At 46.3% G+C, this 27,164-nt stretch overlaps 1 protein-coding gene across 27 annotated transcripts in view; it reads left to right on the top strand.

Moving 5' to 3' along the window:
* The window catches only part of CACNA1D (calcium voltage-gated channel subunit alpha1 D), a 289,592-nt gene that overhangs the window by 251,566 nt on the left and 10,862 nt on the right, over nucleotides 1-27,164 (top strand). For 22 of the 27 annotated variants that reach the window (XM_036218604.1, XM_036218608.1, XM_036218595.1 and 19 more), the window contains 10 exons: nucleotides 413-504; nucleotides 1,424-1,583; nucleotides 2,155-2,282; nucleotides 2,420-2,516; nucleotides 4,919-5,021; nucleotides 6,314-6,415; nucleotides 11,528-11,658; nucleotides 24,708-24,824; nucleotides 25,528-25,895; nucleotides 26,575-26,601. In XM_036218604.1, coding sequence (XP_036074497.1) covers nucleotides 413-504; nucleotides 1,424-1,583; nucleotides 2,155-2,282; nucleotides 2,420-2,516; nucleotides 4,919-5,021; nucleotides 6,314-6,415; nucleotides 11,528-11,658; nucleotides 24,708-24,824; nucleotides 25,528-25,895; nucleotides 26,575-26,601 — 1,325 coding nt within the window. Of the gene's footprint in view, nucleotides 1-412; nucleotides 505-1,423; nucleotides 1,584-2,154; nucleotides 2,283-2,419; nucleotides 2,517-4,918; nucleotides 5,022-6,313; nucleotides 6,416-11,527; nucleotides 11,659-24,707; nucleotides 24,825-25,527; nucleotides 25,896-26,574; nucleotides 26,602-27,164 lie in introns of those variants that run through there. The other 5 variants (XM_036218593.1, XM_036218610.1, XM_036218611.1 and 2 more) reach the window with 4 other exon arrangements.

Genomic DNA, 27,164 nt, shown 5'->3' with positions numbered 1-27,164 from the left:
TCTTCACTGACCCTGTCACTTGACTGGCTTCTACTTATCCTTCAGTTGTGGGCTTTAATCTCACTCCCCTGGAATTTGACCCAAGCCCCCAACCTCAGCTGTGTTCTGTTCTCTCCTGCCCAGCTGGATTATCCTAGCTCTCATCAGGAGGGGCTGCCCCTCTGCTTACTTCACTGTCACTCCCCCAGGGTAGGAACTCCTCAAAGGGAGAGCGTGCCTGACTCCACCCTGTTCCCAGTAGCTGACACAGCACCCGGCACATCTCTGTGAATAAATGAAGTGCCAAGCACTGTGGGAAAGCCCTAGTGGGTGGGAATGGAGCTTGAGTTAGTTCTAAATCCACATATGGAGGATTTTCTTTTTTTGGATGACAAAATATATTCTTTTTTTTCACAATAATTTCTCCACCTAGATGTTTGGGAAAGTTGCCATGAGAGATAACAACCAGATCAACCGGAACAACAATTTCCAGACCTTTCCCCAGGCGGTGCTGCTGCTCTTCAGGTAACTGAGTCCCACACGGGGTGTGTCTCTCTCTCGCTTTGGGCTCTGGAGTGACAGAGGATACTTGTTATTAAAGTAGTTTGGCCTTTCCCTGTTGACCATGGTAGCTTTTTGTATGTGTTTTGTATTCTTAAACAGAGACGCTAGCATCTCAGTCACAGAGGACTTTTGCTGGCTTGTTGAAATTGCTGTGGTCATTGAGATAGTGGCTGGCTTAAGGTTTATCCATTTGGGAGTCAGTGGATCTACTTAGGCCGCCAGGAAAATGGCAGGCTATCTGCTTACATGTGGGCGCATGCACTGAAGCCAGGAACATGGGCGTTTAGCAGGAACATAGAGGCCTTTCGAATAGCCAGTGGGGAACTTCCTAAGATGTGGAATTTAAATTTTTATAGCATTGTTTTTAACCCCAGTTCAATAACTTTGTAAACCAGGTCCCTCAAAGTGAGAGAACTTTCTAGAAATCATACAAATAATTCGCAATGACTCTAGTCACTGGATAGCAGCAAGTCTTTTACAAGTTAGGTAGTTTCTTTGCTTTCAACAAAATTGAATGGGAACCTAATCAAATCATTAGATGTTAGGTCATTGAAAGATAATAATCATTTAAAATTTGTAATGTAAGGGTTTAAAGAAGAGCAGATATGAAAATGTCCATTTTTATAAGAAGCATTGATGTGCTTCTGTCAATCGATTGATATAAATCAAAGAGAGTCATAGAGGGGCCTCTACTTACAGAGATAAAGTGCATTTGAAAATAAGTAGAAATTTTGTATTTTCACTAATTCAAACTGGCTTTTCACCAAATTACTTAGGTTTTGCTCTAGTTCAAGAGCTTTTTACTTGTACTTTCTTAGCGGCCTAAGCCTCACATCCCCTCTTTCCCTACTAAAGCCCTTTCTTTGTTTAATCTAAAAAGGTGTGCGACAGGTGAGGCCTGGCAAGAGATCATGCTGGCCTGCCTCCCGGGGAAGCTCTGTGACCCGGAGTCGGACTACAGCCCTGGGGAGGAGTACACGTGTGGGAGCAACTTTGCCATTGTGTATTTCATCAGTTTTTACATGCTCTGTGCATTTCTGGTACGTGATCAGAAGCCTCCCCTTCTCAACTGACAGATGTTTGTGTTGCTCTGGGATTCAGATCAATGATTCTGCCCCATCCCCTCGCTGAGGGCCAGTCTATGTTGAGTACTCTAGATTTCACTTGGCAGTTGGATGATTTTGCCGAATCATCGAGTGTTACTAGCGTCTTTGTTGTAAGCAGCGGTTTGATGCTTCCTCACAGGATTGGGGCAGCCACTACCACAGCTTCTTAGGGCTGCTGGTTCCTTTATAAAAATTTCAAAGCCACTGCACATAGCAATGACTTATGAGTATGAGTTATTTGATGGCGATGAAGTTATAAAACTGCAGTATGCTTCATAAGTCGTGATAATGCATCACCCTGCCCTCCCTTGGGACTGTACCAAAGCCGTTTCGGAAAGAAGCTTGCCCTTTTCTTAAGCAGCCTCCAGAAGGAAAGTGTTGACAGTCTCTCTGGAGAAATGGGTTCAAATGTTTCATGACCCCGTGATTAGGAAGCACTTGCTAGGGTCTGGCCCATTCCATCCCAATGCAGCTGAAGCTCCCTCTTTCTGATTTGCTTTCACAGATCATCAACCTGTTTGTGGCTGTCATCATGGACAACTTTGATTATCTGACTCGGGACTGGTCTATTCTGGGGCCTCACCATTTAGACGAATTCAAAAGAATATGGTCAGAATATGACCCCGAGGCAAAGTAGGTTGGAAAGGATTCCATCTGGCTTGTGTGGGCTGTTTCTGGAATGTTGGCCTTGGGTTTTGTGGAAGGTGGGATGGACCAAAAGCTCAGGCCAGCCATGCCGACCTGGACCTCATGCTGTACTTTGTCTCCAGAGGAAGGATCAAGCACCTCGACGTGGTCACTCTGCTCCGCCGTATCCAGCCTCCCCTGGGGTTTGGGAAGTTATGCCCACACAGAGTAGCCTGTAAGGTAAGTGTGTTGTAGGGACTCCTCGGTTCACTTAACAAACACTTCCTAAGTGACATTCTGCCAAACCTTCTGTTAGGCGCGGAGGATGCAGAGATGAATAATCTGTGGTTCCTGTCCTTGAAGAACTCCCAGATGTGTAACTCTCAGGACACCGTGTCAGCCAACAATAAGAATAGGAAGGGAATTATGTAATTTGTCATCGGGTAAATGGAGGGAAAGGTGACATTTGCATCAGGTTCTGAAGGAGAGAAGTAGGAGTGTGTCAGAGTGGGAAGAGTATTGCAGAAAAGCAGTACAGACGTGGAGGCAGAAGAGTAAATATTGGCATATGAGAATAGATATTGTCATTGTCAAATAGGGAGTCATTGGTATGGCTAGAACATAAGAGGAAGTGGCAGAAGGCCACAGGCACAAACCCAGCATAGCTGTGAGGAACTTCTGTCCCATGCTGAATTCCAAGGAAGAAATGTAAGTGAACTTCCATGTTAGAAAAGTAACTGGCAATGGAGAAGTAAACTGGGGACAGGAGAACACCCAGGAGAGCTGTGAGAGTCATCTGAGTGTGAAGTAACAAGAGCCAGGGGGAGGGCAGTGGAGTGGGGATAGAGAGTTGGAGGCGGCTTAAAGACCTGCCTAGGAAGTAGAGAGGAGGAGGCTTGGTCCCCTGGACATTCCTAGCTTGTGTGGTGGTAGATGCAGTGATGTGTCCTCTGCTGCCAGAGCTCCTTTCCTGGTGAGCCATGTATCAGGTAGTGGCCTTTCATGGGTGGATCCGGGTCTCCCACCCACCCCACTTCTATAGTTTTCACATAGACCATGCTCTCTGTGAGCCCCGGGTGATACTTATTTTCTTTCCATAGAGTTCATGGTGATCCAACTCGAGTCACTTGTAGCAACAGAAGATAATTCCCAGTTTTAAAGAAGAAATGCAAGATTTATATGTTGAAACTCTACCCCCATAGAAATCCAGCCAGTCTGCCCAGCAGCTGGTCCCCCTCTCCCATGGACTCAGGGGATTTCAGGGTCAGGGGTTTTACCACTTCAGGGTTGCTGGATCAGCTCTAGACAGACCCAATGTAACAGAGTAGATTCTACGACATATTTCAGTCTTTCCAAGAAATCTTCTAAGCCAAACTCGTTCCCTGCCCTGAAAGTCCAGAAAGCCCCATTGGCAAGTCCTTGGGGTCCTTGTCTGTGTCTTTCCTTCTCCTCAGCCAGGACTCTGGATGTAGGTATAGAGAATAAGCCTCAGAAGTTTACTTTTTCCATAAATATCCCTGTCCTAGCCTCCTTTCTGCTTTCCAATAACAAGATGGGTTCCAGCTCATGGCTGTCTTCTTGTGTTTGCATATCCAGACCCTTTCACATAAAGGATCTAAGTATCTGTCCTCGAGGAACAAATGTTTGGGGGTTTTTTTCCTCTTTTTTTTTTTTTTTTTTTTTTTGCTGGCTCAGAAACCTGGCAGGAAAAGTTGGTTATCCAGGGCATCCCAGCTGCTTGCATTGTTGCATTGGCTTTGGATACAGGGATTGTTGGTAATAGGCCTGAGAATCTAGATAGGATGCATCATGCAAACACAAATTTCCATCTATTAATAGGAGAAAAAAATTTTTTTTACTCTTTCTCTTGGGACACCCTGTCGGCCAAAATTAAAAAAAAGTTGAAACTATTAACAATTATAATTACCATTCATTTAGCACTTACCTTGTTCCAGGCACTGGGATGAGATCTGTGTTCACAATCTTTTATCCTCGCATAGCCCCTTGGGTGTGGGCACGCCATCTATATTTACAGATGAGGTAACTGGGCCCCAGAGAGGGTGTTATTCACCCCATCCTGTCCAACTCCCAGTGCTGGTGTTAGAGGGACCAGGAGAGAGAGAAGAGAAACAGGAAGTGGAGATCTGCTCTGAAAAACCAAACGCTTGGAGAAACCACATGGACTTCGCAATGGTCTCACCAGGGCAGGGTTCTTGAAGGACACTCCCTGTGTTAGGAATGGTAATGGACCTCATTGTTTAAGGACCTAAATCCCAGGCCCTGTGCCTGACTTATTGTATCATAGCAGACTTAAGGATATGCCTAGGGTGGAGTCCTGACCCCAAGACATAGGGAACCAGTTAATAAGAAAGGGAGAAGACTGTTGGAACAATGAGGTGATTAAACAGTTAAGGTTAAAAAAAGAAAAAGAAAAAAGAAAAAAAACACTGTCTGAGGGCCAGCGTGTGTGTTTCATGACTAAAGCTTTGATCTTTGCCATGTCAGAGCCCCGCAGATGGTAGGCACTCCTAAAATGGCTGGTTGACTAGAAAAGAGATGAGGGATAAACAGAATGTGGAAAAGGGATATGGCCGTCATCAATCATTCATATTCCATTAAGAAACTTTTCTTTCTGTTTACAGAGACTGGTTGCCATGAACATGCCTCTTAACAGTGATGGGACAGTAATGTTTAATGCAACCCTGTTTGCTTTGGTTCGAACAGCTCTGAAAATCAAGACGGAAGGTGAGCATGCCCTGGAGGCAGCACAGGTGGTAGACCTGGGAGGAGCAGCCATCTCCCACCTGCGTTCTCCCTTCTGGGCCTTTCTGGGGCCCTGTGTGCAATGCGAACATTTGCGCTGGGCCAGCTGTCTGTCCCTGCTTCTCTCATCTCTTCTTTTCTTCCTTTATGCTTCACTTTGTCCCAGAACGTTTTGAGGTGACTCATGCCACTGATTATTACAGAGCAGGAGAAATAGGTGGGAGACCAGGGAAGAGACAGATCCATCACACATGAGTTCACCCCAGCTGTCCCTTACTACTCGTGTGAGCTTCGAGGGCTTTTGCTGTTCTGAGCTGTGTGTTTGGTTTTGGTTTTTGTTTTTTCTCTATGGAAAGGAAATAAACTCACCTATGTCAGGGTAAGTCCTGGGGGTGAGATGAGCTGATGTCTGCAGTGCAAGCACGTAGTCAGCACTTGGGAAATACTAAGACCAGCATCCTGCCAGCCGATAACAAACCAGAGTGGTCTTTGTGGCCACCCTCAGCCCTGGTAGAACAAGTCATGGAGTGTGGCTCAGTGGCAACTTCGGAGGTGGAAGGGAAATCAGATTGCAGCAGGTTGAGGAGTGACCATGAGGCAAAGAAGCGAGGACTGTGAGGGAGATGAGAGAACAGGGACCAGCGCAGGATGCATGCAGAGTCAGTGGACAGCTCGTACCTTGCAACCCCAGAGCTCAGGGTGAATCTGCCCAGCAAAGCACACCTCTTGCAGTGTGTGCCTCTGTACCTGGCCCCCAGCCAGCATCAGTGAGGGATGTAGAAGGCAAGATGGTCTTAAATACTGACATGTTAGTTGAGGAGGCAAACATCAGCCCATCTGATAAGAGACCAAGATGATGCGGTACAGATGAGTACATACTGTGGAAATTGAGAGAGTCTTACTTGGGTGAAATTTAGTCTGGATCTTTAAGGATGGAGGCAGTATTTGGCATTCTAGACTGGGAGCAGTGAGAAAGGAATAAGTGCTGGCTCGGGAAAGGTAGGACAATCAGATCGTGCTAGGCCCTGGATTCCAGAGTGAAACATGGTTGTTCCCTAGTGGAGTGACTGCCCATCAGATGGCTCGATAACTATTTGCTGACTATAGCCAGTGTGTATGCCCCTGACCGAGGAGACCCTGGTGGGAGGGGCGCCCCACCTGAGGGCCATGCTCCCACTTAGGCCAGGCTGGGAGGGAAGCAGCCATGGTGAGAACAGAGAGGTTGCTGGGTGAAAGAAGCAAGGCTTGTTTTCCCCTCTTATGTTTTGTTCCAGGGAACCTGGAACAAGCTAATGAAGAACTCCGAGCTGTGATAAAGAAAATCTGGAAGAAAACCAGCATGAAACTGCTTGACCAAGTTGTCCCTCCAGCTGGTGGTCAGTGTAATCTATTTCTAAGTAGTTCTTGGCCAACACACTGGTTTCAGTGATCATGTTTCCAGCCCACCCAGAATGCCTGCAGAATGCTTCATGGATCAGTTAGAGCATTGAGGCTAAGAGCTAAAGAAAGCCTTTCGGCTATTTGGTGTAATTATTTGGGGGACGATCTGAAGATCATTCCAGACAAAGGAGAGGCTTCAATGGGAAGGAAACCCAAACCCAGACAGCTAGAGAAGGGGTTTTCTTATTGGTGGAGGAATTAAATTGAGAGAACAAGGTTGCTGCCTCAAAACAAAAAGCCTGTATTTTTTGGTCCAAAATGAACTATTTAAAGCTAGTTTCCATTTATTCTTTAACATACTATTGAAAGCTTCTCACAAAAAAGTAGATAGCTGTCAGAAAATGGTATTTTCAAAATGTTCTTATCAAGACTGAATTTACTACCATAATTACCAAAAATGTCCCTTTGATTAGAATTTAGAATAGAGACAAGACTAACAGGCATGCTTATTTCTTTTTGTTATTTATCAGAAAATAACTGACTAAACTTTTTTCAGATTTATATATATATATATAGCATATATATATATACAACGTATACACCGTTTTTCCATTTTTGTTTAAGTGCACACGGACATAGAAGTTGAGGTGGTTGTTTTTGACTGTTTTATTTCCAAGTTTTAAAAGTGCAGGATCCGTTTACGTGGTGCCACCACACGGCACCTAGCATCCCCAGCCCTGGGCACATGATAAGCATTTGGCGTATATTGTAACCAACCAAACTTTTATAGTGTTACTGCCCCCACAGCTTTCTAGATTGGTCTGGCTCAGGCCAGATGCTGACTCTGGAACCCCGGGCCAAGATGGTGGCCGTTCCCTCTGAGAATGTGGCCACCTCTGGCTCTTAGGGGCAGAGAGAGCGGCATCCTGGCCAGTTCTTCTCTTCACCGTGAAGCAAGAAGCTGTGTGAGTTTTTGTTGCTGCGGGGAGCCACCTATAGCTGGCACAGCCACCGGCTCAAAGCTAGAGAAGATGGCCTATGAAGAAATGATAAAGGAAAAGCAACCCCTCCCCACAAACCGAAAAGAACAAAAACCCAAAACTCCCACACAGAAAACCCTGGCTCTCCATGGGAGAACTGATACTGCACATTTAAAACAACTCATTGGTTTCGTTCTTTTCTTTTAGCTGCACACCCAAGTGCTTGCATGGCTTAGATAAATTGCTTTTTTAAAAATTGTTGTAACAATGTGCTTGAGCTTTTTCTGCAGCCTCCATTCCTTTCAACTCTCAGTCTTTCAGAATATTCTGAAGCAATTCTGTTTTAGGGTGGTGGCATGGAATCAGAGTTATCTCTTGCCAACTGTATTCCCCTACGATGTTTCTCAAAATACAGATGCATGCTTCAGAATAGCGGGCTGCGCCTAAGTAAACCTTCCTCACGCAGTCAGGAGCCCCGCTCCTCCCGCTCCACCTCATGTCTCTTGAAATGCCACCTTCATTGCAAACTAGTCTCACTCACACATCAGTGCCCATCCTGGCTAGACTCACGTGGACAGTGACATTCACATTGTTGTGAATCTTTATTTTTTCTTAATTTTACAGAAAAGAAGTCCAGAATTTGGGTCACCATCTAAATCCCCTTCTTTTGAAACACTAATCAGCTTCTAATTCTACTAGGCTTTTAGTAAAGGGTAAATATTCTTCTGACTTTTCTTGGCCCAACAACAGGCCCTGGCTTTTTCTCCACATTTCTTTAAAAGGATTGAGGTTTAGGAGGGCGAGCGCTACTCTATTCCAAAATGGCATCAAGAGGCACTGTGAAACCCAAGGAGAAGGAAATGGGGCCTTAGCAGGAGATGGAATGCTCTAGAAGTTTCATGTCATGGTTTGTGTGTGTGCCTAGAATAGTGCTTATCAGGCTGCATCTCAGATAAGTGCTGCTGCCACTGAAGACGTTCAAAAGGCAATGACTTTCTGACCTTGGTGAACACACCCCGAATGAGTTGCTGGGCAGGGTGTTAGCATCTGTCTCTGTTTTACTCTTATCTTCCAGCAAGCCAGTGCTCTCCAGCCTTTCCCGCATTATGACACACTTAGAAAAAGAGCCTTCTGGGCCAGCAGATGGGTAGCTTCCTGAGGTCGAGGAGCTCGGTGTCCCGCATGCCGTAACCTGGGCAGAGAGCAGCAGACTGAGCCAGGCCAGCTGCTCCGGGCACCCAGGGAGCCCCTTACAGACCTGGTGACGGGAGAGCAGGTGTCTGTCTTAGGAGGTGTCGCTGGCATGGGTGCGATGTGAGTCATCCCCAGGTTATCTTGAGTTTGACAATGTGACATTCAGGAATGAGCCCAGGAACACCAGTCGGAAACCTCTCTTCTGTACTCTCAGTGGTGCAGGGGACCGTGGCCATGGGGACAGCCTTTTCTCTGTCTCTGTCATAAAGCCAAGCTGTCTCACTGCCCATTTCTGACTCTTGCTCATGTTCTCAGTTCTCACCTCTACTCTTCAGTCTTGTCACACTGCCTCATGGATCCTCCCCCTTTCTTTAGTAGTCCCCTCTTCCCACAGAGGCTCTCCTTGCCTTTGCGCCTTCATTCCTTGACTTGGATCTTTGGCTTCTTTGCCCTGAAGAGCACTCAGAGCTGACTCCATCTCTCCCTCTCCAGTCCTGAGCCCAGACAGCCTCACTGCATTTGTTCCTTCTCTTCCTTCATTTTCTATCCTATGATCGCTTTAACTTTTCCTATTTGTAAAAATTCCTCCCCGGGCGCAGTCTCATTTAGCTCAGTGTCTCAATGCAGCAGACCAAGTGGTCCTTGAATCCTTCCCTGCAGAGCCCTGGGTGGCTATGCTCCTGCTCTGGAGTCACCCCTCAGGTAGAAACGCAGCCAGCCCTCTGCACTGAGTATACTGCCACCCCAGGTTCTGGGCCAGGAGCTGCCTTGGTCCCTTTAGGCTAGCACAGTCCAGGCAGAAGGGAGATGAGGGAAGGCCTGTGTGTACTGGAAGCATCCCAGTGTGGAATGAGATGGGCCTTCTGAGGATAGAGTGGTGTTTTTTCTGGGAGCCCACAGAAAAGACTTGAAATCCAGGACTGAAGAGGCTGGCTGTGGCACAGCAGGTAGAGAATGCCCTTAGGTCCCCAGCATTCTCTGCTCAGTGAGCAGTTGGTCCACCTCCTGCATATATAGAGAGAGACTTGTACTCTGGGAGAAGCAGCCCCAAAGAAGAAGGTGGCCTTTTGGCTGGAGCTTGGCTGTCCCTTAAGGGGTGGTGCAGAGGAGGAGAAGAGCCCAGGCTCAGGGCTTATGTCTTAACTGGCTTGGGGCAAGTCCTTTAACCTCTCCCAACTGTCAAGAGTGGATGAGTGGATCTACCTACCATCTCAGAGTTGTTGAAGAGACCCATGTGACACAGGACCTGGCCCCTGCAGATGCCCAGTAGGAGAGGTAGCTGGACCTTGTGTTCCGAACATACCCTGGGCAAAGTGTGGAGTAGCTGGAGAGCAAAGTGGGAGTTGAAATGCCAAGACCTGAATGGTCTCTCTTCACCTCTTGCCTCCTTGCCTGTGGTCAGTGCAGCATTAGACCAACCTAAGACCAATGAGGGTCCATGGTTTCATATGTTACACGAAGCCTTAGGTTCACTTTGGTGGCCCTTGGACCCTCCGGGACTTGCCCAGCTTAGGTTGAGAAGAAACGCAACATGTTCTCGAAGCCTGATCATTGTAAGCATCTTCTCTCACAGTAGCACTGAGTAGCTTTTGACACGGAAGTTCAGAGAGGCAGCCCACAGTGGCCGTGCAGTGTCCAGAAAGGGACACCTTCCACTTGAGCACTAAATGAGCCCCACCCAGGGTGCGTTAGTGAAAAAGATAGGCCCCAGTGTCCCCCAACCTGTGGTGCTCTATAATCCATTTCAGTGAATGCCACTATTGGTAGGTTGTAAAATAATAGCGACTCTAATGCCTCCCAGTCATCCAGCCCCTCGGCCCTTAGCTGAGTGCTTTACGTGCCACATCTCATGTAATCGTCACAGCTTCTCTAAGAGGTGTAGCCCCCTTCTCACATGAGAACACAAGCCCAGAGAGGTTGAGCCCTTTGCCCCAGATCACATGTAACTCTTACAAGGGTGGCCTGGCCAAAAGTTTAACTGTGCTAAAGCCAGAGGGTCAGCAACCATTCTTCCTCCCAGCCTCTGCAAGTCATGGTTGGTGGTCCATGACCCCATGTGGGATGGGTTGCTAATGGGGCCTTAAACTTTCCACCCTGGAGCCCTTGGCACACTGCGGATCTGGTAGCATCCTTGGGAGAGCAGGACTGATGGAGAACCCTAGGGTGCACTCACACTGCCAAGGTGGTTTACCGTGAGACAGCCCAGGCCTCTATTCTGCCTCATGCATCACCTATAAAATGCTCAGCAGAGTTCTAGGTCTCAATCATACATGTTGGGTTGTTTCTGAACAAAGCAGAAATAAGTCAGCTCAACAGTGAGGTTAGTTGGCACTGTCGCTTACGGTGCAAAAAACAAGCCATTCTGAATTATGAACCAAGAAATGGCATATGGAGGCTATTGGCAGAGAGTCAAGGGGCACATGAAATCTGGGTTTGCAGTCACTGCTCTGAACCTTCCTCTTCTTCCAAGCTTGTCTGTCACCTTTCTGAGGTCTCTATCTTTATCTCCAGGCATTGGGATTTGGATGGTTAATTGCCCTTGGTGTTCATGGTAATTACGCATGCAAATCCCTGTGCACAGGGGTGAAAATATGACCTATGAAGCCTTTTTGTTTTATAATTTTTATTTTAAGTAAATAACCAAGACAGCACTTCATAGTGTTACTAATACGCTGCTCTGTTAAACTCATGACAAGTATATTATTTTCTGCAATTTTGAGTATTGGTTCATTTAACTGACTCTAATTTTGAGCCTTAACTGCTTTGCCAAACCTTGCTTTTTGCTAGACTTAGTCTCCCTCCTGCGTTGTAAGCTGACAGCTCAGGGCCTTCTGCGCTGTCCCTCCCCACCCCTGCCCCCAACCAGAAACAGTATGTAGGCTCTTGGTGCAAATATACTGATTCGGGAGAGCTCTGTCTGGTCTCTCCGTTTAGATGATGAGGTAACCGTGGGGAAGTTCTATGCCACTTTCCTGATACAGGACTACTTTAGGAAATTCAAGAAACGGAAAGAACAAGGACTGGTGGGAAAATACCCTGCGAAGAACACCACAATTGCCCTACAGGTGAATTGTTGTTTTGTTGTTTTCTCTTTTCACTAACGATTTTACAAGCTTATTTGAAATACTAGAGAGCTGACAATTCGTGGTTGAGCAGTACCACAAGGATTTTGTTTAAACTGAGATACTGCACACTCCCCCAAATGTGGACTAGCCATTTCTGGGCCACGAGGTAAGTGCCTCCCTCCTTGCTTTCTCTGTCATGTGGGCATCTTCTGCGGCCTGTGGGACAGGGCCCCCCAAGACAGTGGCGGAGGCACCTCCCTGTGGGAGGTGAGCAAGTGTTGCCCTTGCATCCTGCCTCCTCCAGACTTCTCCCAAGGCAGTGCCCTCCGAGCAGGCACCCACCTTCTCAGCCCTGGTTTCGGGCCCTAGTTTCCCAGTAAACAGCTTTCCATCTGAACGCAAGTGCTTTGTTTTGTTTCTGTTTGTTTCTTACCCCATTGCTTGTTGGTTTTTGGTCCATTTCAGTAACATCCATCACTTCCTGGTATGTGTGCGTTTGCATATGTGTGTGTATCTGGTGTGTTGTGTGTTTCTTGCTGCCCCTGAGGCCTGCTGTGCAAATGCTGCTCTCTCACACCCAGGCCGGCCTCTGGCCTCTACCCCCACACCAGCCCTGGTCCTGTCCCAGGCTCCTAGAGTGCGGGTGTGGCTTGCAGGAACTTCTGGTTCCCACCAGGGTCCACGTAGTCAAGGATATAGAATCCTAGGTAAACCCAAAGCTCCGGGATGGGAAGCAGGTGTACAGAGGAAAAGAGTCACGGTGGAGACCTCCCCAGGAAGGGGCATTTGTGAGTGCTGGTGATGGAGAAAGTAGAGTGAAGAGGGAATGAGAAAAAGATGCTAAAATCCAGAAAAATGGAACTACAGAGGTTGGCAAGCTGTCAGAAGCAACTGTTCAAATTAATTGAAAGTCCCGTCATCTCGGCTATCCAGAATGCTTTAAGCCCATTGTAAATTGGTAAAGAATTTTTCCTTTTTAATTTATTTACTCTAAAATTACTTTCATGTCCCTGTTATCACCACATGTCTTAAATTAGGTCTTGGTATTGGTAAGGATCAACATAGAATAGGCTTTCACTTTTTTCCTGGGGGAAAAATGCGCAGTATTGTTTTATGTTCAAAGTGACGGTCACTACCAAAGTGAAGGCTTGTCTGTGATCTCGCTAAAAGAGAGAATATGAACATGAATGACAAGGCATGAAAGTGCATACACATATGTCAGATTAGGAGATGACTTTGTGTGACAGCACCCTGCTGGTTCACGATGAAACCTATGCTCTATGCAGACAGCTGCAGCGTTGGGGGAGGATGGATTCTGAAGACAGCTCTGATCTTTCTTTCTATAGTCACATCTCCTAAAGGTAGCTCAGTGAGTCACAAGCTCAGTAGTCAGTTTGCCCATTGCTGTCTCTGGTTGTAGAATTTGTGAGTAAAGCTGTTTTACCTCTGGCCAATTCAGTTTGCAAAAGTGTTCGTTCTTCTGGTCATAGTTCACAAGTAACCTCAGAGGGGCAGAGCAGACTGGAAAGTGTTTGTAAGGTTTCTGGCCCATGCATTCTTGAGGGAAAAATGACCAAACTGGGTGCAAGGAGAGGGAATGATGAATGCGTTTCTGATGGCCCTTCCCAGAAGCAGCCTTGGGCCTGGAGGACTAGGCCGGCCAGGGTTCAGAGTGACGTGAGGCCCTCTGCTTGTAGGGAGCTGCTTATTGTTCTTGGATTCTAGTTCGTGGGGTTGATTGAACTTGATCACTTTTATGGAGGGGGAAACATACTCTTTCATGCATGAATATGTCATAATTTGCAGTAATCAAGTTAGTTTTGTGTTATGAGATCCTTCTGTTTACTGTGGAAGGCACGTATGATCACCACCTGGAGACAGAGTTATACCTTTTCTGAATCCTCAAGGTTTCCTTTAGTGCTTGCTCTGGAGGCTGGATATGATAGTCTTTGATACTTTAAAACCCGAAAAACAACACATGGCTAAGCAATGATCACATTTCATGAAAGGGCTTCACTGAGTGTTCAAGTTGAAGGTTGAAATGATGCTAAAGTTACATTGTTAAATCATGGCTTAAAAGATGATTACATTATATAATAATAATGCTGAGGGGTTTTTTTCCTCCTGAACATTTCCCATTTTGTTGTTTATAGAGTTTCATTTCCTTGGTAAAATCTAAATATTTCCAGTTAGGTGGTAATATCAACACATTTTCACATGGTTTCATTGGGAATTGAGGCTATGAGTATAATTTATGTTAAATATACAGCCTAGAAAATTAAGTTGTGTTCATAATCTTGACGGATAAATTCTGAAAATACATTTAATTCTGAAGCAAACATTAAAAATAGAAGAATTTTGTCTCCTTGAAGGATAATTCTAATTATATTTTTGGCTTCCTTTGCTCTAGAAATGGCTTTAAATGTGACTTGTCACTCTATTTTTAATTAGCACGAGGAAGCTTTTCCTTTCAGCATGATGAAATACTGCGTGATGATGTAGCAGTTAGGGAAATGGGGTCAAATGGCAATGGGAGAAATGCACCATCAGTGTGACTAGGACAAGTACACAGATCCTCAAGGAAGCCCCGAAAGTGGGCACGGCCTGTTGAGAAGTGGGATGAGTTGCCGCTCCCTGTGCCAGAGGTGCCACATGGCTGACCGATTGCTAATGGCAAGTGGAATGCGGGCATCATGGTGTGAGCACGGAAGTCAAGACATAGGCCTGTGCGTGCTTGTGCTGCGTAGAGTGCAGTCTGTCTGAACAGGATCAGAACTGGTCCACATTCTCTGCCTGCCCCACCATGGAGTGGATTTCAAGGGCACACAGATACACTATGGTTTTCAACCCTGTGGGCTCCATCAGGTCTCCCTATGTTCAGACCAACTGCAATGTCCCCTTCTAAATGAAGAGGAATGGCTTGAGGAGCTCCTGGATCCATGCGTGGCTAGGAACTCAGCACCCAGTATCCTCTGGCCTCTGTGGTCTGAATGAGTGTGCAGTTTCCATCTGTCCATCCATCATCTTCACTAAAGCCAGCCTTCTTTCTAGTACCTCTACAGAGGAAATCAGGGAGAAGCTGCATCAGGCCTTTTATTTATTTTTTCCTCACTCATCCCCTACATGCCATATTCACTTTAGTTTGACTCAGCATTTGCTCTTCATCCACTGCTGCTGCATTTGAGTGACCTGCAAGTTTCCACGAGGAGCCAGTGAATAAAGGAACACAGCTCTGCAGCCACGAAAACTCCGTTCCCTTCCCAGCGACTAGCAATGTCCCAGCAGGCCTTCCAGATGAGGGCTCCTGTGCCAGAGGCGGACATAAATTTGTCCAGCACCTCATGGATGAGGAAAAAAAAATCCCCAAGTGGGAAAAGTTTTGTTCATTTCTTTTTCCTTTCAACATTCAAGGATTTCCTTTATGCAAAAGGCACTCTGGTGGAATCCGAGGAGACTGTCCCTCCCTCATCCCAGATGGGAGCCTGCCCATCTTAATGACAGGAAGTCTTTAGAGGGATAGTCTTTCCCCCTCCCCCCCAGCTGTTTAGAAGTTGGGCTTAAGGAAAGACCATTATTTCCAGCTTATAAAGAATTAGGTTGTTAGGTTTTATAGTGTTAAAGCCGGTGCCCCAACCAACAGATGGTGACGTAGGTGGTAAGGTGGAACTGTGGGAGATATAAAAGAAGCACACTACGCTTAGTCCCTGGCATGCTTTGATGTGGCCTTCTGAGGAGGGAGGTTCAGTGCATAAAGACAGAGGAAAATGGGATGCTTCACAGACATTTAATCTGCGGAGTGGCAGACACCTGTTATCTAGTCACCATAGTCTAAAAAGTAGCAAGGTATTTTTTTTTCTTTTTGTGAAGCATGATTCCATCTGAGCCATAAAAAGGCTTTCTTTGTTTTTTCCTTTTTAATCTAAAAGGAGAACAGATGCTAACAGATGAGATTTCACTGGCTGATTCATTTGTTTCAGATGCTTGAACGGATGCTTTAGAATTTTCTGCCTGAGCTACAGCACCACGCTCCTTAGTCGGAAGGCGTTTGTGGCTAAGGCCTTGAAAGGGAAAAGTCTCAAGTGGGCTTATTTCTACTGAAACAGCATTTCGGGAGAAATGCAGGAAAAAGCAAACCCAAGGCCCCAGGGAGACCCCTTCCAAGCAAAGCACTCCTCCAGAAGGTGGAAGCAGGGCTGTGGCTCATCTGCGGGGCCATGGCCTCCTGTCGCGGACGCTGCTCACGGTGGCTCTTTTTCATGAAAGGGAACATGCAAGGCTTAACCGTTTTCCCTTCCAAGCAGAGACTCAGAGAAAGGGAAAGAGTGAGAGAGAGCAAAGGAGGGGGGCAGCCGCCCCACAGAGAAATGAAATGAACACAACTTCCTGATGCTGGCCAGTAAAAAAATAATAATAATAATAATTATTAAGATTAAGCAGACCTGCCTAAGGTGGGCAGATGACTCCGTTCCAAAGTCTTGCATCCCTAGTTTGCCCGAACTCCCAAAGACTGGCAGGCCCCTTGGCGCTGAGCTGACAGAGTTCCTTTTATATGCCAGTTCGTCCTGACCTCCTGACCATCTGGCTCCGCTCTCTGCAGTGACCCAGTTCAAAATGCAGTGAGAAGCGGGCAGGACAGGAAGCTCAGACACACCCATTTAAACTAACACATACACCCGCATGCCAAAACCAACCCAGGCAGCACCTCAGGTTCCATCTTAACGTGTCCACGGGAAGTACCACCACACCCAAACCTCATCCAACATTGTCCGTCTTTAATCCGTGCTCAAAGCCAGTCCGGGGATGCCTCTTTGGAAGCAGTGTGGTCTAGTTTCAATGACACTGGGAGTCAGGGAACCTGGGTTCTAGTCCCAGCTCCAGCGTTCAGATGCTGCGTGACCTTGGGCAAGACACTTAACCTCTCTGTGCCTCAGTTTCCCCATCTGTAAAATGGGGGTAATAATGTCGACCTACCTCACAGGGCTGTTGTGAGGAATAGCTAAGTGATTGTAAAGCACTTTGAACGTATAATTGCTTATTAAGACTACAACAATAATAATATCATATGCCTGTTTACTACCAGAACTTTAAGAAATTCCTGTTTTTCTTTAACTCTTCTGTTCTGTACTGTAGTGATTTTATCGAGAAAGAGAATTCTCCCCTTTTTAAGATATCATGGGAATGCATAAAGATGTAAACAGAGGTAACTCTTCCAGGTTGGGTTTTCACGTCTTATTAGCAGGAGATTTTTGCCGAAGGAGTTGCTTCATGAGGGCCTCCCTCCTGAAACTCAGCCGATTCCAAGCACCAGTTGAGGAGTCTGTACATCTGATACTGAGCCTAAGATGCCCAGAGGAGCCAATCTGAGTTTTAAAGTCAATAATCAAAACTAACCTTAGTGTAAAAACTTGACATTTCTGAAGCGAATAGAGAAAAGAGGCTTATTGGCCCCTTTTGCCTGCCCTGGTCTCTGTAGACTGGTGGCTGTGTGTGTGGGTGCGCGTGGGGGCGTGGAGAATGAGGTAGAGAGAGCCAGCCGAATGCAAGGAAGCCTCCTCCTGGCTGTGCTCACCAAAGCCCAGGCAGAGCAGGGGAGCAGCGCCACCAGTGGGAAAAGCAGTACTCGTAGAAGTCCTGCAGACCCATCCTGTGTATCACCGATGGGGTCCTTCCCAGCCTTGAGGTCTGTTCTACTGATGTCTTTTGTGCCGTGATCTTTGCCCTTTGGCCCAAATGGCTCATGATACCAACTGGTCTGACCTGCCCGGACCTAAGTGGACTTTCTGGCCTCACTATGGAAATGGGCTCAGCCCCCAATTCTGCTCCCACATTTTCAGACTGTAGTTAAGTCTAGGAGCTCACAGTGGGTTTTATGGATTCTCACCACGGAGTTCATGAGGCCCAAAGCCAGGTTTGACTTCTTCACACAGCACCGTGGCTGGTGATATGGGGATGGGGTTGAAAGCTGGCTGGCCAACTCCAGTATGGTTGGACCCCTTGTGAAGATGTCGAGTCTGTACCTGCTAGTTAATAGCTGTGACCCCCCAGCACCTTGAGTCTCCCCACATCCTGCCAGCATCCTGGCCTCGTTCCTGACCCTTCTGCGATCCAGCCACTAAAGGGCTAATGCCTGGTATAATGGGGGCCTCCAGGACCCTGCCCACTCCTGCTCTGATTGGGTCATGCCTGTGATGTACCATATTAAGAATGTGGTTACTACCCCTGCAAAGGAACCTGGTCAGCCCCGTGGGCAGTCCCCTACCATACAAATGATCCCTGTTTGCTTCTGACCCACCCTGACATCAAGTTTATTAAACACTGAAGGATAGTACACTCTCACCCCACTACCTGTGTTACCCTGGTCTCAAAGGGCCATTGTGACCAGCTGTCTTCTAGATCTAAGTTTCCATATACCAAACCTTTAGCAGAACAGCCCCAAGCAATTCACATGGCTGGTGTTTCCACATGCCTTTCTCCACTATCCTTCCAAATAAGTCAAAACTGGAAAGTAGTAACTTTCTAGATGGTACTTAGGAAATGGTTTAAATGAAATGAGAATTCTTCCCCATGTAGGCCTGGCTGTATTTGCTGAGACACGGTACTGGCTGTGGTTTGTAGCCAAGGCCAGTTCATGAAAGACAACCAGCATTCATAGGGGCTGCCTCCGGCCTTCACTCAAAAGAAAAACAAGGCTTTCCTGAAACTCAGTTTGCAGCCAAACTACAGGGCATCTCTGTTCTTTCTCCTAAAATTCCGGTGGAAGGATATAGCTTTAAATGTAGGAAAGTTGTGGGAGATGATCCAAGTTTATTATCCTAGAACCTTCACAGACTCACTCAGCAAACTTGGTACCTAAATCATGGTGCTATACAACACAGGTCATGGGAAACAGATGCAAGATCAGGCTCTTCTTAAATAGCTTACACTATGGTGTGACCCAATTAAAAATTAAATCCACTGGATAGCTGGGTACTGGATTCTGAAAAGCAGGAGATCTTTTCCCTCTAAGAACAGTAATTATTATTTTCAAAAGTCTTTGAGAAGATAAAGCTACTGAAAAGGAGTTAAGGCAAGTTATATAGTAGCAGAAGGTTATAATTATTGTAGTGTGTTATTGAATAGTATCCATCTAGTACTCCTCGTTAGCTCAAATATGTTAGCATTCGATTATCCATGGGAAGGAGCTTGCTAACACTAATGGTTCAGGGATGGATAGGTACCTATGTAGATTCATTCTCCCCGGCACACAGTAGACCTAGGAGAGAGAGCTGTTTGGGTAATGGGAGAGCATGTCATTCTATGGCACAGTGAGGGCAACTTGTTAAGATGTGCCAAAGGCTAGCTCAGGAAAGCCCCAGGAAGGACATTTCTTCCCCGAATGGAGAAAGGTCAGTTCAAAACAGGAATCTTAGATGGGGTGAAGAATCCATTGCCTGAGGAAAGGATATTGTTGCCTGTCTGAGGACAGGTTATCAGCAGTTCTCAAGCTCTTTGATCTCAGGACCCTTTTACACCCTAAAGTATTAATGAGGACCCCTATATAACAATATGTACTGCATTAGAAATTTAAACCGAGCAATTTTTAAAATAGAACGCGCAAGCATAAAGATGCCAGAGTGATGACACCATGTGCCCTCTGTGCTGTCATGAGAAAATGAAAGTGTACAAGGCAAAGAGCATTCCGGTATTAGGCAGATGTCAATGACTCTATGGGCCCCTGAAGGTGTCTTGGGAGCCTCAGAATCCCTGGACCACACTTTGAGAACTGCTGCTTTAGGGGGAGGATCCCAAATCTCCCCTAAAGGAAAAGGGTGCTTTAGCCTTTTTATGATCTCCCTGGTTAAAGAGCCTCTTGTCTTTAACTAGAACCTTTCTTTCCCTCCCAGACCCTTTCCAAATCCCAACCCATTCACCTAGACATGGAGCTGCCTGTGTCCCCAGTGTCCAGCTAAGTTCAGACTGAGAGTTTTGCCCTGCATGGTCACGTCTCACTGCTTGTGCTGATTTGGAGGAATCGTGGTCTGAATTAGTGCATGACAGACAATATTTTTAAAGATCTTGGCTCCTCAGATTGGCACAACTGAAACAAGGATGTATGCCAAACAGAGGATCAGTTTCAGTGGCATCATGTGACTGTTTGTCATTTTTACGTTGGCTTAGTGATACAAGAGCTTCGCTAAGTTAGTTGAAAGAAGGTTAACCTTGATTGGATGGTACCCACAGCCATGTGGGGTCATGATCATGAATGAACGTATGACTGAGGCTTTTCTGTAGACCCAACGACCTCACCCTGGTGGTGGTTGAGGTGGGGTTAGCATAGTGTCACAGGATCCACAGGCCTGGGGGTTTGGGCAGGGCACTTAAATCAATGAGAATAAGTTGGCCCACCCACCTTCCCTGCCAGAAAGTAGAGGATAAAGTATGTGAGATTAAAATGACTGGTACAAAGATGGATCAGAATAGTAGTCACAGTTTATAGCTTCTGCCAAGCCTAAATTTTAAGTAATACTCTCTCTGTTATCAGGAAATTGGCAAGAATGCCTCTGATTCTGGTGTTAAAACTACAGCCAAGAATCAAAGTAGACCTAAAACTGATAGCTCTGTCAGATTATTTGCAGGGAAATGTCATAAATCAAAATTTAAGGTAATTTTTAAAAAATGTTTCTTTTATTTTTCAAAGAGATGGAAACAAATGTGTTATATACAGCTGAATGCAACCCCAAGGGTGACTCGTGGGGTAGCGTTACAGCTGATTTTTCAGTGAGGGTTGGAATCACCACGGATGACTCATGGAGCGTCGTGCTTATGATTCTAACCCTTAATATATAACTCAAGGACTGTTCATAACGGACACAAAGGCCACACCATTACATTTTCCCTAGAGGAAAACAATGACAAAGGAAGGGGTGTACCCATGTGTGATGTGTGCATGCAGAGGAGGCGGGGGACAGCTCGTAGCTGAGCACGTTTATTCTATAAGAACTTAATCTCCGGGTTTTTCTTCTAAGGGAGGTAGTCTAAAATCATCCAGCTGATTGGGCAGACAGGGGCCGAATCCTGCTGAAGGGTTAACCAGAACTTGCCAGACCAGGGCTAGCCAGCCCTGGCTGAGTGAAACCTGCTTGTGATAGAAAACAGGCTCTGCTAGACGAAGGCTCTTTGGCTGGAGTCTGAAAGCCTGGCACTCACTTCTGAAGATGAATGGCCCGACCCAGTCCCGACTGGAGGCTCACATCTCTTATCTCCACTGTTACAGTGTAGGTTCAGGAGGGGTTTGTGCATGCTTGCCGTGGTTCTGAGCGCTGGCAGATGACTGGTGTGTCTGATGGAGCTAACTTAGGGAGACAGGCAGAGAAAGCATTGCAAATGCACCCAGGTAGGAAAACCCTAACCCTAAAAGAGGGGAAGAGAAAGGAATGTAAATGGATGTTCGTATTTGATGTTAAAATATAATTTTATGCTCTTGCTTCAGAAATATTTACAGAGATTTTATAGTTTGTTTGTTTTTTTTTGTGACTTATCACTCAATAGAGTAAATATCTATAAAACTCCAATTAAATGGTGTCTAAAATTTAAAGCAGCAGTCTACAGGCAAAGCGCCATTTCCTTTTTAATAAAAAAAAAATATTTATGATAACATCTAGCATTTAAAAATTGACCAGAAACTTGGCTTGATTCTGTTTAATATTTTATATGATTGGACATCTTAAATCAATAATGTTTATATTTTATAGCAATTCTGTGTTTATTCAAAACCATAGTTCTACTGTGATGTTAACGGAATGACTTTATATGGCTTTCATTGTGTTGGTTTAAGTGCTATGCCACATTTCAAATTAAAATAGTATTTTGCTGATACAGTTAGACACAGATATGAAATATGAAAGAATAGATAATTTTACTGATTATAAAGTGTTTATTTCAAGAAAAAAAATGTTCTTTTTTCAAGAATTTAAGATAGTTTTCTGAATTTTGGGGGATTGGAACTTGTGCCTATGGAATTAATTTTTGGAGCAGCCTAAGCTACCTTTTAGCTTGATATGTGTGCTAGAATATTTTCATTATCATGTTTTGTGATATGTAATAAATTCAGGGTGCTGTGCTTAAGCCTCGTTTCAAGTTTAGGAACATCTGTTTCCCTCATTCCAAACCCTGGCAGACACCCCTACCCATGGTGTCCCCCACCTGCCCATCTTTCCCCAGATCCCATGTGAAAGAGTAAAGTCAGTCCCTGACTCTTAGAAGGTGTGTTTCTTCTTGTGTGGAGCAAGCAAAATATAATCATGATTTCTAAGCCTCTGCTTTCCTGTCTGGGAAGAGTGATGCTTTCTCTCCTCCTTTGATGTCTCTTTAATAAATATGTTGTCATTATTTGTCTTTGGAAATGGCCTCTTGGTCCACCTCTCAATTTTTTCCATGATTTATGTTGCAAAAAACTCTGTCCTGTGTCTGTTCACTGCACAATCCTACTCTTGTGTATCATCGACAATGTGCTGGAGACAGTTTTTGTTTTTATTATGCAATTATGTTATATGTGTATTTCAGTGAAATGTCAACCCGTAAACAGGATGATGTTAAAAATTATCCAAATAAATAGTTTTCTATTTCTTTTAATCAGGTCTAGTCCAATCAGTTGAATGACAGTGAACAAGATTATCTATTGTTATTTAAACTCAGTGTTCCTGGCCCATGCTGCCATATAACATGGATTAATGCATGTCATTTACCTAGGGGTGTTGACTTAGTGCATCATCACCTATGTTTGTTTGGTGGGGACAGCTGCAGGTGTCTCAAACCTGGTCTCTTGTTTGGGGACATCAGATATGCAACAGCCTCTTCTCCTCAGTGATCCAAAATCAACCTTGAACACAACCTTGGTTTATCTTCCCTTAATAATTGTGCCCTTGAAAATGCTGAATGAATGCAGGCTGTTTAATATTACTGGACTCAACCTTTCTACATATGCCTGTAGCTCTGCTGCCTAAGACCTTTCACCCAACTTGACATTAGGCTTGTCATCTTGATGTTTCCGTGAGAATGGCAGGTGGGTCCACCTCTGAGCCAGGTGATTTCCTGGGCTAACATGTGCTGGACTTGGGGATCCCGAGAGAGTGAAAGTGTGTGTGTGTGTGTGTGTGTACGTGCACGTGCACATGTGTGTCAGAGCAAGAGTCACATACGTGTGTGCATGTGTGTGCATGTGTGTGCATGTGTGTGTGCATGTGTGTGCATGTGTGTGTGTGTGCATCTTGTGCCTGCGGTCAGAGGGATGAGTGAGAGGCAACCTCACTGACACACCACGAACTGTTCTGGGTTTAGCCTTGGGACATGTGCATCTTTCCCCTTTAAGACCACAGCATTCCTAGGTAGAATCCTTACAGTTTTGACTCGGGCAGCTGTGACCCCTGCAACTCATGAAATGGAAATACCTGATCCTCTATTCAAAGAGTAGTTCGAAGCAGACCCAGGCTTGTGTACCACCTTTCATTTCATAGGCTGGTGCTATTATGGAGGAGGCTATTTTCAAGAGAGCCCATTGGGAATTTCCCATACAACTTAACATTCTAAATTAACGTCACCACCACTGGTGTCTGCAAAAGACGAGTCTGAGTATTCCCACACCAGTGGGCCCAGCCCTACTGGATCTGGCCAGACTGTGGCCTCTGTCCCCTCCCCACCCCCCTTGCCACTGCTGGGAATATCTCAAGTATGGTCATCACTTTTCATCTATCTCCTATGCCTGTCCATTGCTGGGGGTTATGGAGGAAGGACAAGGAAGTGGTCCCTTCCCCTGACAACCCATACTTGGCCCAGGTCTCCTCTGGAGACCGTCCTGATGTTGGAATGTTAGCTGCAGATGGAGACCTGCGAAGCCAGGTCTCAGACATTCTCCAAGCCTTTAGTGGCTGCCTCTTTTGCAGACAAACTGACAGTAAATGAGGGGGTGCTGGTCAGGTGGCCTTAGACCTGGGGCGGGGAGGAAATGCCTCTTTCAGATGTGCTTTTGTGAGAAAGAATAAAGTAGTTATACTGTCCTTATTAGTCTGAGTCAGCTTGCTATATATATATATTTTTTCACATTGATGGTCAAAACATCATAGTTTTCTCAGAGCCAGTGACTACACCTTCCCCATATATAGTTCCTAAGCATCTCAAAACTTTCTCTAAAGAAGCAGGTAAAATGGAAGCCTCTCTCAGGCCCTGTCTCAGTGGAGTCCAGGACCAAGGGTAAGGAAGGCCAGCTGTGAGGGCCTCAGGGAAATGCAGAATATCTGTGAGGGGCTTAAAGGGGTTAGCTGGTAGCTCTCATATTGCCTCCAGAGGCTGGTGAGCCCCTTTCAATGTGTTGTGGTCTTCAAGAGGATGAACCGACCATTGGCAAGTTCTCAGCCTGAGCACAGGCTGCAAGCCAGGGTACCACGGATGGCCACAGAGGCTGGCACTGCACAGCAGCCCAGGTCTGTGTGAGTGTCAATCCATTTTGTCACAATTCTGAGTGTGCTGTTTGCTGCAGTGTGTTGTGTCACTCCCTCGTTCCCATGGCTTTCTGGCAGAATCAGTGGCCCAGAGGCTACCTGGTCTGCTTGCCCTCTGGCACTTGTGCCTCGGCTTCCTCATCCTGGACAAAGCCAGTGAGTCCTCGCCACCCTCCAGGTAGAAAACCAAGCCAGGCCCAGCCCCCTTCTTGTGTGGCGCTCTGCAGGACCTCCTTCCATAGATTGTCATTTAGACGTGGGCTCTTGGCCAAGGCAGACCTAGTACTTGTAACCAGGCACTGTTCCCTGCAAGTGGGGATATCTGAAACGGAGTTTCCTGGGTTGAGGGCCTTAAGCATCCCAGCCTAGGACCACCTTATACCTCTGACCATATCATACAACCCCAAAGCTGCAGGGCCTCCTTCAGTTACATTCAAGCAAGCAGTCAGTTCCCAGGCTGTCCTTCGAAGAAACTGCCCCTCCCGCAGCTGAATCAGGCGAGAGCAAAGCCAGGATCCAGACCGGGCTCAGGGCACCCGTGTTGTCTAATCTGTTTTGCCATTTTCATTGATCTAGGCGGGATTAAGGACACTGCATGACATCGGGCCAGAAATCCGGCGTGCTATATCATGTGATTTGCAAGATGACGAGCCCGAGGAAACAAAAGGAGAGGAAGAGGAAGATGTATTCAAAGTAATTATTCCACGCACAGCTATACACTGGCCGCTTGGAAATAGTGGGGCAGGACTCCAGTTTGGGCAGTTAACGATCCACAAAAGAGCCCGAAGAATGCAAACCAGCCCCAGAGCCTAGCGGGGCTTGTGGACCATGCACTACCCCCAGCAGACCCTCCCCATTCACCAACACCTCTTCTAAGCCAGGCCTGCCCTTCTGGAGCTTGTTCCTCTGCCCCATGCTGACAGCTTCCAAGGAGCTTGGCCACAGCCACTGGCCAGTGCGAATGGGCATCCTGGGTGCTTTGGCAGCTGCTTGCCTGCACTAACCCCTTCTTCCCTGGGCCAGCTCTTTGATCTGCCAGCTGGCCCCAGCCCCCCAGCCCAAAGAGCATGCCTACCACCCAACCTCAACTGCTGGGGCTGCTGACCAGCCCTGCTGGCTCTAAGTCACCTCAACTTAGAGCAACTGGAAGAGCATACTCAAGTGACAGCTGAGAGCTTACTCCCTGGCTCAGGAATCTGTAACTTTCCTCATTTCAGGGGGACCAGCTGCCACACAGACACATTCACCCCGATCACTGAGGCCCTTGGGTTGTTTTCCAGGGATCCTATGGAGCTTACCTAGAATTTGTTTTTCATGTAGAAAAAGTTACCTAACATAGCTAGCCTGCATCAAATACTTGTTAAATTACCTGGTGTTGTCTCCCATTATTTTGCAGAGAAATGGTGCCCTGCTTGGAAACCATGTCAATCATGTTAATAGTGATAGGAGAGATTCCCTTCAGCAGACCAATACCACCCACCGTCCCCTGCATGTCCAAAGGCCTTCAATTCCACCTGCAAGTGATACTGAGAAACCGCTGTTTCCTCCAGCAGGAAATTCGGTGTGTCATAACCATCATAACCATAATTCCATAGGAAAGCAAGTTCCCAGCTCAACAAATGCCAATCTCAATAATGCCAATATGTCCAAAGCTGCCCCTGGAAAGCGGCCCAGCATTGGGAACCTTGAGCATGTGTCTGAAAATGGGCATCATTCCTCCCACAAGCATGACCATGAGCCTCAAAGAAGGTCCAGTATTAAAAGGTAACCTTTAAAACGTGTTTGCACTTGGTAATGTCCTCTTTGCCCCCCATGCTCCGGCACATGCAGGAAATGCCCAGTAGGCATTTGCAATTGAAACTGTGAGTGCCACGAGGTAACGGCCTCTTCGGGCCATAGCCACATGATGACCCTGAAGGATAAAGGACCACCTGCCATCCAGTATCCAGCTATATGAGACGCCACTTCAAATGGCAGCAGCTGCAAACTCTAGCCTCTCCCATTGTGCCAATGTACTGTGGGGCAGGGGTTGGCAAACCTTGTCTGTAGAGGGCTGGATGATAGATATTTTAGGCTTTGGGCACCACACAGTCTATTGTAGCTACTCAACTCCGTCCGCTACTGTAGCAAGAAAGCAGCCACAGACAATATGTAAATCCATGGATGTGGCTATGTCCCAATGAAACTTCAGTTTTAGACACTAAAATATGAACATGAAATATTTTTCTTCTTTTGATTTTTTTTTTCAATCCTTTAAAAATGTAAAAACCCTTCATAGCTCATGGGTCACACAGAAACAGGTGGCAGCCAGTGTCTGGCCTGTGACCTGTTGTTTGCCAACCTCTGCTCTAGGAAGTAGCCTGATAACTGCATTTTGAATTTTGCTGGAAATATTTAACATTTATCTTCTCCCTCCCTCCCTTGTTTTGCTTTTCCTGGATAGAACCCGCTATTATGAAACTTATATTAGGTATGTGCTCATTGCCTGTGTTTATGTGTTAAATACTGTGTGTTATAAGTATGACCAATTGGCCTCTCTGAATGCAGAGAGATGGAAAGTATCTTTGAGCCAACTATGATATTATAGCTCAGGAGTCAGAGGTAGTGGCTTTCTGCATAGATGGTTACCGCCCAAGAACTGATATTCACGTGCCAGGGGCCCACAGACTAGCCTCTGCAGGCCTCAGAATAGCCCTGGGAGAGCCTTCTGTGTACTCCTGGTACCCAGCCCTGTGAAGCTGGGCAATGTCCACTGCTTTCTGGGGTCAGGCCTCTTCTGGGCCTTGGTAATAGCAAGACTCCAACCTTCTGAAGACCAAGAACCAGGTCTTCTTTGCTTCTCATGAAGCCCTCAGCACATGCATCATATTCAGCTCCCTGTTTGCTGAACCTGGTTGAACTGTGGGCAGGCTGGTTATTTTGTTGGCGATGGGGAGGATAGGTGTACTGGTTTAATTACATCAAGTGAAATCTTGAGCTGGAGGAGGGCAGGGAGAGAGTGACGAACTCGGAGGGAGCACAGGCCTCTCACTG

Source organism: Rousettus aegyptiacus, unplaced genomic scaffold (genome assembly GCF_014176215.1).
Source record: "Rousettus aegyptiacus isolate mRouAeg1 unplaced genomic scaffold, mRouAeg1.p scaffold_m13_p_4, whole genome shotgun sequence".
Classification (NCBI taxonomy): domain Eukaryota; kingdom Metazoa; phylum Chordata; class Mammalia; order Chiroptera; family Pteropodidae; genus Rousettus; species Rousettus aegyptiacus.
Note: the sequence above shows the minus strand (reverse complement) of the source record. Positions and strands in the feature narration are given on the sequence as shown.